Source organism: Ornithorhynchus anatinus, chromosome 8, assembly GCF_004115215.2.
Source record: "Ornithorhynchus anatinus isolate Pmale09 chromosome 8, mOrnAna1.pri.v4, whole genome shotgun sequence".
Classification (NCBI taxonomy): Eukaryota; Metazoa; Chordata; class Mammalia; order Monotremata; family Ornithorhynchidae; genus Ornithorhynchus; species Ornithorhynchus anatinus.
This window is the reverse complement of record NC_041735.1, coordinates 11,969,490-11,979,883: the sequence shown is the minus strand read 5'-3', so window position 1 is coordinate 11,979,883 and position 10,394 is coordinate 11,969,490. Positions and strand designations below refer to the sequence as shown.

At 42.1% G+C, this 10,394-nt stretch overlaps 2 protein-coding genes across 5 annotated transcripts in view; both read right to left on the bottom strand.

Moving 5' to 3' along the window:
• Window positions 1-840: 840 nt before the first annotated feature.
• On the bottom strand, window positions 841-3,753 carry FAM209B (family with sequence similarity 209 member B). Its single transcript, XM_029071270.2, has 3 exons — window positions 3,670-3,753; window positions 1,969-2,355; window positions 841-1,245 (listed from the first exon to the last, which is right to left on the bottom strand). Exons 2-3 carry the CDS (start codon window positions 2,275-2,277, stop codon window positions 994-996), a joined length of 561 nt encoding a protein of 186 aa, XP_028927103.1. The 5' UTR covers window positions 2,278-2,355; window positions 3,670-3,753; the 3' UTR covers window positions 841-993.
• A 59-nt stretch (window positions 3,754-3,812) lies between these two features.
• RTF2 (replication termination factor 2) overlaps window positions 3,813-10,394 on the bottom strand; it is a 54,470-nt gene continuing 47,888 nt past the window's right edge. The window contains exons 7-10 of one of the 4 annotated variants that reach the window (XM_029071267.2): window positions 9,355-9,409; window positions 9,178-9,267; window positions 7,742-7,957; window positions 3,813-3,837 (exon numbers count right to left, since the gene is read on the bottom strand). In XM_029071267.2, the coding sequence (XP_028927100.1) occupies window positions 7,779-7,957; window positions 9,178-9,267; window positions 9,355-9,409 (324 nt within the window). In that variant the 3' untranslated portion in view covers window positions 3,813-3,837; window positions 7,742-7,778. Of the gene's footprint in view, window positions 7,958-9,177; window positions 9,299-9,354; window positions 9,410-10,394 lie in introns of all 4 variants that reach the window. The other 3 variants (XM_039912916.1, XM_029071268.2, XM_029071269.2) reach the window with 3 other exon arrangements.

The window sequence follows — 10,394 nt, the reverse complement described above, 5'->3', positions numbered from 1 at the left end:
CACATCAAACAGAAACTCTTTACCATAGGCTTTAAAGCACACTGGATCACCTTGCCCTATCCTATCTTGCTGATTTCCCTCTACAACCCAGTACCTTAATTCACTTCTTTAATTCCAACTTACTCACTGTACCTTGATCTTATCTCTCTATTGACCCCTTGTTCATGTCCTGCCTCTGGCCTGGAACTCCCCCTACTTGGGCAGGGAATGTGTCTGTTTATTGTTGTATTGTACTCTCCCAAGCACTTAGTACAGTGCTCTGCACATAGTAAGTGCTCAATAAATACCAGAGTTGGTAGACATGTTCTCTGCCCTTGATGAGCTTACAGTCTAGAGGGGGAGACAGACAATATAAATAAATTACAGGGATGAATAAAGGATGCAAATCCTAATGCGATGGCAATACAGAAGGTAGTGGGTAGGTAGGTAAATTCTCTGGGATATGTACAAATCCGTGATCTACTTTGTCTCTCCTTCTGACTGTAAGATCGTTGTAGGCAGGTAACTTGTTTACTAACTTTTTATATTGTACTCTCCCATGCACTCTGTGCAATGTCCTGCAGTCAATCATATTTATTGAGCACTTACTGTGGGCAGAGCACTGTACTAGCACTTAGGAGAGAACTCAGCACACACAGTAAGACTCAATATGATTAACTGATTGATTGATGGATGGTAGAAAATCCAGTCCCCCCTGAATCTGGCTCTAGTGAGATCTGCATGTGGTCTAATAATTTTGACATTAGAAAAATAATATTTAAATTGGGCCTTTCAAAACTCAGTATCATTAGTCTCACACAGACGTCTTCCTTTTAAAAATAAAAGTCAAAAATGAAGGAATTAGGTAGCTTTGGAGGAGTTTATTTGTTTGCGTTGCATTTCCACTGGCTTAATTTATCATTCTCTCACTTCAGGGCAGTATCCCATCTAGTCAGTCATTTTCTTCACATATTTCATAATTTATCACTCTCCCACTTCAGGGCAATAACCCACCTAGTCAGAGTCATTTTCTTCGCATATTTCATAGATCGTAATGTTGTTGAGTTGGTCTGGAGGTAACACTTCTAGATCTGAACAGTTGCTTGATAGGGCACCTTTGAGTTGCTTTACTTTAGACACAAGGCTTACCAGCTCCAGCTCTACTTGAGTTAAAGTATCTACAGCAAAGTCTTTGCCACGGGGAATCGGAGACTTCTTCTGTAGGGGTCGAAACCAACAGCCTCGAAGGCTGACGGACTCCTTGTTCTGTTTGGAAAGATTTTCAGAGTAAAGGTCTTGAGTTGGATTCATTCGTGAGATCAAGTTTGACAACCACTTCCAATTCTTATCACTTTCAAATGCTTCTCCTTCCCTAAGATGACAATATGGCAAGATAGTAAGAATGAATAGCAGAGGGACTTAATATTTCAGAAATGCTCTATCTTTACCCAGTTCACACTGCGGGGGGGGGGGGGAGAAAGAAAAGACACAATTGTTTTCACGTAAACCACAAATCTAGCTTTCTTCTTAAATACCAACACTTCATCATCTTAGCCTTGCTATTTCAAAACTACTCTCTCAGCAGTTTGGTGATTAATAAGCAAGGTTATGCAGTAAGCTTAATTCAGGGTAAAATAGACAAGTATTTACACCACCAGAATCCAACAAGAGATGCCTTTAAATTCTTCCCTTCATTTTGGAAGGAAATCAAAATCAATAGGAGAAAATAACGAGGCAGGACCACGTCTGCATTACGGGGTACCTGGCAGCCAGGGAAGGGAATGCAAACTACTCACCAAATTCAGAGATTATTATAACTATTATGGTATTTTCTTTCACTCCCAAAGCCCTGTTTAAATTAACTTTCTTGAGACTACAGTTTAGATACCATATTTATTGAAGCCACTTTTAGAAAGCAAAAATTACAAGGTGTGAAAAGTCACCCAATACTATATGCAACTATATTTGTGTTTGGAAATTTGACCTTACCTCATTCTTCTGCCAACTCCCTAGAATCTTTATCACACCATACAGTAATCCCAAAAACACTAACCAGATCCACTTGCTTCCAATCCAGTTTTTGGCTTGATCCACTGGATTCTGCCTCACCCGATAGTGACCGCCACAGGGTCTATCAGTCTGAGAAAGAGGCTCTCTCTCTGAGGATGAACTTTTCAGGGCCGAAAATATATACGTGTATCCCAAAGTAAAGCATAAAGAGAAGAACAGAAACCATCTCAGGATCTGCATGATTAGCCAAAGAGGTGGGAGGGCTGGCTCATGGTGTGCCCTATGCATCTGGGAAACTGAATACGAGGGAGCGGAGTCGGTGATGTCACAGAAGGGTCAGCATCATCATCTCCATCATAGGCATTTCTGGCTCAGAAAGGAGAAGAGGGAAAATGGATTCAAATGTAGGGAGAAGGGCTTACAGTGAGATAGAGTCTCAAGGGTGTGAAGAATGAGACCGATGAGTTTCAAGTAGTAGACGGCTTTACTGTTTAGCTCTTTCATCCTGCTCATCCCTAGCCTAAGCTGAGAAGCAGCATGGCCTAGTGGATATAGAGCACGGGCCTGGGAGTCAGAAGGATCTGGGTTCTAATTTTTGTTCCACCACTTGTCGTTCACTCACGCATTCAGGCATTCAACTATATTAATTGAGCACTTGTGTGCAAAGCACTGTACTAAGTGCTTGGAAGAGTATAATAGACACATTCCCTGTCACAGTGAGTTTACTTGTCTGCTGTGGGACTTTGGGCACGTCACTTCACTTCTTTCTGCCTCAGTTATCTCATCTGTAAAATGGGGATTAAGACCATGAGCCCCATGTGGGACAGGAATTGTGTCCAACCTGATAAGCTTATGTCTAACCTAGTGCTTAGTAGAGTGCCTGGAATGTAGTAATAATAATAATAGTGGTATTTATTAAGCATTTCTATGTGCCAGGCACTGTTCTAAGCGCTGGGGTAGATACAAGCCAATCGGATTGTACACAGTCCCTTTCCCACATGGGTCTCACAGTCTTAATCCTCATTTTACAGGTGATGGAACTAAAAGCATAGAAGAGTTAAGTGACTTGCCCAAGGTCACACAGCAGACAAGTGGAAGAGGTGGCATTAGAACTCAGGTCCTTCTGACTCCCAGACCCATGATAACTCCCCCACGCAATTTTGTATTGTACTTTCCCACAATACAATGGGCGGTCTGCACAGAGTAGGTGCTTAACAGCTTAAAGCTATTGACATGGTTTTTAAATTCATTTATTCATTCATTCATTCATTGTCTGTCGTATTTATTGAGCGCTTACTGTGTGCAGAGCGCTGAACTAAAGGCTGGGAGAGTAGACTACAACAGTAAACAGGCACATTCCTCGTCCACAACAAGCTTATAGTCTGGAGGGGGGCGGGCAGACAGACATTACTATAAATAAATAAATATATAAATGTACATAAAAACCAGTATGCTTTCCTGGGGACCTTTGCTGATTGAGCACCAGGCCCGAACTTGCCTGTTGCTACGGAATTTGGATTAATGCAAACAGAGACACCATTAACAGACCTAAAGCAGTGTGAATAAAATTGTAATGGCTAACAAAACTAAATCTGATGAGTGTGTGGAATTTTTCCTCTACATCAGAGGATTTTGGTAATTTTGAATGCAGGTCAAATTTAAGTTTCAGAGTTTATTTACCCTCGATTTTCAGTATCTTGAATATTCAGGATGTGACACTTAGTTCCTTTCATTTCCATCTACTTTTTGCCTTTGGGTTATTTCACTGCACACTAACATCTTGCCCAGAGGTTGGAAAGGAGAAGGAGAGGTGAAAAATCACAGTCCATTTTGCAATTCTTTATTATCCTTGGTAAAAAAAAAGAAAGATTGGTTACAGAGAAAGATTCAATATAATTTGCAAATTTTATTTGTGCGTGCTTTGTTTTCCATTCCCAAGAGTAATAATAAAGATCACACTGCTTTTGTTTACATCTAACATCATGAATTACCAGGGAATTCAGTAATTTTTGACAGATATAACAAGGACCACAACCCAATATTCCACACACACCTAATATACAAATTTGCACACATTTAACTTAGACACTTATTTTATGTGCACGCTACATACACATTTCTCCCTCTTAAACTCTTTTGATCAACAATTCATCCAGGTTTTCCCGTACATCTGATCAAGGGTCCTTAATCCGAAGACAAATGAATTAGGCAAACCCTCTGAAAAACACTGAAAATCTCCAGTGAAATCCGGTTGAAATGTCTCAAGTAACTCACAAGGAGTACCCACTATATATCACAGCCCAAATTATTAAATCTTTCCTCATGGTGTGTGTGTGTGTGTGCGCGCGTGCGCGCGCACATGTCTGTGTATTGGGGGGGAAGAGGGTCCACTGTTTGTGTGAAGACTACACTACATTTAGGTTAATTTAAAAAACTGTACATCCAAATGTCTACTGCCTAAAAGTGTGTTTCCCAATTAAATCTCTGCTAACATCGTGACTAAATTTAAAAATCCCAGGCCAATATCCACCGTAATGCCTGATTCTCAATCGGTCAATCTAAAGTATTTAATGAGCACCTACTGTTGTGCAGAGCATTTTACTGAACAAGAGAATTAAGAGACATGAACCCTGCCCTCAAGAAGTGCACAATTTCATGTAGCAGACATTAAAATGGGAGGAAGGAGGAAGTAATAAAAGCATAAAGATAAGTACGTAAATGCCTAAGGGGATTGTGAGTACTGCATTTGAGTGCTTAGGTGGTGCAGAAAGGTTGGAACAGCAGTTGGGAAAATATAAAATAAGGAAAGCCTACAGTCTAGTAAGGGAGATAGTCATTGTCCTGAATAAATAAATGGTTTTCTAGTGCAGACAGAGATGGGGGCAGTCGAACACCTGTGGGAGGGCGAACAGGGGAATCTGAGAGTCAAGAAGCAGGGTGGCCAGTCCGAAGATCACAAGCCTGGGAGTCAGGGGACCTTGGTTCTAATCCCCTCTCTGCCACTTGCCACTTGCCTGCTGTGTGACCTTGGGCAAGCCATTTAATTTTCCCTTGCCAGTTCTCCCACTTACTCAGACTGTGATTCTCATCTGGGACCGGAACTGTGTCTGACCTTATGACCATACCTGCTACCCCAGCATCATGTGTTTGGCACATAGTAAGTGCTTAACAAAGACCATTATTAGGTGACTGGAATTCTAGATCCAGCTTTTTGGGTCATCTTTAATGTCTCAGCGGCTCGGTTTCCTTGCCTGTAATACAGGGATACCGTCAGTGGCCCCTCAGGGATACGGTGAGGACAACTGATACAAAAACAAAACCATTTGTACTGTTAGTTATCACCAACACTACTGCTAATAATAATGCATTTACCCTTCAATTTGTAAAACACTTTGGAACGAAAGCAGTTTATTAAATAACTGCCTTCAACATTATTCTCATAAGGTCACCGATTAAGGAAAATCCGGCACAATTCACCAACTTTGTTTCCGTTATACCAAAGAATATGTTTTACACTAACTTCTTGTCATAGATCAAACCACATTTCCAGTCACAGCTCAAGAACCTCTTTCCCCAAATGGCTTAACTTCCAGCCCACGTGAGCCCTCAGAAATGACAATGATGACGGTTCCTTTTAGGTTCTTACTATGTGCCAAAGCATGGTATGAAACACCAGGATATTCAAGATGAGGCCTACACCCCTCACCCCATGCAATCATAAAATTACGGTAAATGTTTATGTGGGCTACTTATTTGGCTGATTTCTATATTAAAATGCTACTTCTAGAGACCATATGCCCTAGTGGTGCTTTATCAGTACTCTAGAGTCCCATATTGCCCACCGACAGGGTGCGTTAAATATCGAGGGATGATGGTGATGATGATGATGATGATGTACCTCCTTCAGAGTCAAACAGTTTGTCAGGTGAGATTCAGGTCCCTCTTAGGTAAGAAAGGGACTAGGCAGGGTTTAAAGTCATCCGGAGCAGAGTGGGGCAGGAAGGAGTAGGAAAGTGGGAAGGAAAAGGAGAGGGGGAGAAATATTGTTGTATAGTTTCCTGCCACTGTTGCACCCAATCAAGTGATGGCATTCTGAAGGCCAGTCCAGGATGGGCCAGGTGAGTTGGGTCCACTTCTGGTTGAGTGCTGATTCTGTTCTGTAACCAGATCTGTCCTCAGGAGTTACAGAGAGGCTCTGCCAATAAGGCCTTGCTGAGATGGACACCCACCTCCCTTGTTAGGTGTTTAAGCCACCCCCTACCACAGGCCTGTGCTGGCCCTTAACCCTCCCCACGCCCCCCACTCCCACACACACCACACACACACTCAGAGGCTAAGGGTGAGAGGAAATCCACTGGATTCCAGAGCTGGGATGAAGTGTCACGCACAGTCTCCTGGCAAGGCTGGCTAACCGCAGCTATCTGCCTGGCCCGAAAAGCTCTGCAGGAAAAGCACTTCAATCGCCAAAGTGCCACTCCTGTGGAGATGATACGTCCCCCTCCGCCAAGCCAAGCTTCCATGGAGCTGATGTTTTGATAGTTTGCTTCCCGATAAACACTGCATTCAGTCCAAGGAAGACCTGCACCCTGCTCACAGAGCAGTTTCATTTGGTTAACCTTCAAGTACAGAAAATCTCGCTGTTCTCATACTTTCATCGAGACCCTATGGTAACTGTGATGGACTTAACTCCCCTGCAGCCCCCAGGCACACCCCCAAGGGAAGACAGACAGGCAAAGTTTTACTAGATTTTATTTTATGCCAACTGAACCTAAACAGTTAATTTTCACCCATCTGTTACTGCTATTTCTAGGCTAGAGGGCTACCAGGGTTTACCCAGTTACCCTAATCTTTGGTCTTTAGAGGACTTAAATTTACCGCTTGGAAGTCCTCTTCTCCAAAAACATTCCAATGAAGTGTCACCATTTCCAAAAAGTGAGAGGGAAGCGTATTACTTGAGCCACCATTTACCCAAACTGAGCCTTCAGGTAATTGAAATACATTATTTTTAAGATCTGGAAGATCTGAATTAGCTTTTGGTGCCAATTATTTTGTAATACTTGTAAGCTAATTGGGGATAGGGAATGTGTCTACCAACTCTGTTTTTCTGTATTCTCCCACTGCTTGGCACATAGTAAGGTTTCAACAAATGCCACCGACTGCATGATAACTGACTTTCCACTATTCAGATACTTTATAAACATCCCCTGAAATCCTGAAGTCCGAATGTCCTCTCAGGCTTCTCTGTCCTGGACTATCACTTAGACCTTGGGCTGAGTCCACTGGTGGGCAGCCTGTGGCCCGAGAAATTTTCTCAAGGCCATTCCCTTGCCATCAGCAGAAACAAACTCCAGTGAACAAATGGTGACACGGGGTAGCACTTCGGATAAGGAGAGAGAGCTCCATTTGTTCAATCAAGACTTTTATTTTTACTACAAAAAGCAAATACGGGGGTGGGGATGAGAAGGTGCGGTAAGTAAGAACAGCCTAGCCTTGTTGCCCACAGAAAAGTTCAACTGCAGAGGGAGAAGACCCTGAACAAATATCTAATCTGATTCTGGATATCGTAATAATTAATTTCTCCATTCCCATGCTGTCTTCTAACCTCGGCAACCCGCGGTTGTATCTCTGATGATCAGCGCAAGCTATAATAAAAAGAAAGGCGGGCCTCACTTAATAAACAACTCATTGACAGGCCCATAGGAGATGCTGTTTGATTACAATGACACCCTACATGAAACGCTAAAGCAAATACCTTGAGGAAGGAAAGCCACAATCACATCAAGTAGCGTTCAAAAGCAGTAGGATGTGTGAGTAACCCAGTTGGAAGACTCCTCCTTTGAGCGTTTTGCTGAGCTGTGGGTGGTGAAAATGGACTTGTATGCCTCTGATTCGTCACTGTCTGCTATGGATCTTTTGGAGCACCCAGATGAAGATTTACTTGCTTTTCCTGAAGGATTTCCAGTTGCTGCTAGAAAGATGCCAAAATAAAAGCTATTAGTTGGCTAACTACTAATGCACTACTCAACCGACACCCTCGCTGCATTCTTATCTGAAATTCCTCCGCACTTGCCTGGAATTTCTGCTCAATCTGCATCCATCCTGCTGCTCCTTCCTTCGAAGGAATGGCAGAAGGGCTGAGGAGGAAGTCTGTCAGTGGAAACTTCAGGAAGGTGAGCAGGGGGGACTGCGGGGAACGCCCAGGAAAAGACTACTAGAAATGGAGGCTTCCCAAAGTCTCTTCTCCCCCAGTTCTCCTGTGTCAACTCGTTTCTCCTCACAACAGCTTTCCCCATCACTGACGACCCCACCTCCCCTTTGAATCGTTGTCTTATCGTTCATTCAGTTGTATTTATTGAGCGCTTATTGGGTGCAGAGCACTGTACTAAGCTCTTGGAAAGTATAATTCGGCAACAAATAGAGACAATCCCTACCCAACAACGGGCTCACAGAATATCACGGCAGGAGTGTTTGCGTACACCGATTAAATTTACAGCTATGCCAAATAGGGTTACCCGTAATGGAAAGGTCTAAGCTAAAGCGTCAGACAAGAGTTGATTCACCTGCGCTGGGCGGCAGCGGCATGGCATCAAAAAGTTGATCAAAGACAACGGCAGAGACTCAAGTTTTTACTGCAAAGAAGGCGGCAATGGTAAACCACTTCCGTATCTTTACCAGGCAAACTCTATGGATACACACACCAGAACTTATGGCAGAAGATGGGATGTTCTGGAGAGGGTGTGTCCATGAAGTCGCAATGGATCGGAAACGATTAGATGGCATGCGGAGAAGAAGAGAAAGGCCTCGCTACAATGGTTTTCCCTACCACCGGCACCAGCACCGTCATCTGGTTGGATCTTCAATCTATTTTTAGAATTACTTTACCAACACAAACACTACCAACAATTAGGCCACCTTAGCGGCTCTACTGCGGTTTGAATGCGAAAACCACAATGCCAAACTTTGACGTCTGGGGGTAAGGAATGCCAAAATGATTTTCCCACTACTATCTGATTTTTAAAACTTGGAAGTATGTTTTCATCATCTGGAAGTGCCTCAAACATATCAACCGTGGTTTGGAAATATGTAGGCTGTAGACTTCACACAGTGGTCAATAAAAGAGAGTGAAATAACTAACTTTACCTAACTGCTTTTTGTTGAAGAGATGATATTTTCTATGTATAAACAAACCTGTATTCTTGTTGGAGATGTCATACTTCTTTTCTGAGTTAATGTTCACTTCATCCTTTTCACTCTTGAGCTTGGATGGCCCTGGCGATTCTAGAAGACGAAAAATATGGAAAATCTGAACCTGGAAAATTATAAAGTGGAAAAAAGAATTTTTAAAAATCTGTTGGTCAATGTTACCTTCTGTGGCATGTGGTTGAGAAACTGATTCTGTTGCTTTGGGTTTCTTTGATTTCTGGAACAACGAAAAGAAGAAATCTGAGAACGACCATGACATTTCACAATACACACACCATTAAGGCTGTTTGGGTTGCTGATCCATTTTAGCCAGTGGATTTGTACTTTCTGGATTATATGCTTGCACTCTCCATTAACAACATTAAGGTTGTTTGTGTTGCTCATCCATTTTAGCCAATGGATTTGTTCTTTATGGATTATATGCTTGTACTCTCCACTGATACAAAAATAAACACCCTGTAACAAATGAAGCCATTTTAAACAACAATCCTACACATGGAACAGTCTATGAAAATGATTTTCTTTGCTTACTTTTATATTCCTTTTTAAATGCAGAGATCACTTAACTCACGACATTCTGAACCGGCTTCACATTGGAATTCTGAATTGGAATCACCTTGGCTTCCAAAATTTAGACATAGCTGTATTTGTACCAAGATGCATTAACAAAATCTGCTTCGTTACACTTTTAAGAGGGTAAAATTGAGTTTTCACACAAGTTTATCATAGACGTGAAAGTTTTTTAGCCAAATACTGAATTGTCCCAATCAATTCTTCGTCTCAGTCAATTCTTCTAAGTTTGTGGAGTCTCGTGGGATCACAGTACAAGATCATGACTACTCCACAGATAGATTTTATATTTTTGAGTTAACTCATAACTAAATCCCTTGGTCCATGAATGACCATAATCTTCCAGCTTAATAAGGTTCCACACACCTTCGGAAAGATTCTGTTTTAAGAATGCAAATTTGGAAAGACTTGGTTGAGCCTAAAGAATGCCACAGTTGAAATATAATCATTTTACTTAAAAACAACAGCACCAACAAAATAAGAGAGAAACACCTCACTGAAAATATGTCGATTATTCACCCACCAGATGGAGCTACAGGCATTTAGCAGCATTTTTCCAAAGGACCATAAGGTGACAGTCAACTGCCAGCATTTACAATCACAACCTCCAGAATCGAAGCTTTTCCCAGCCA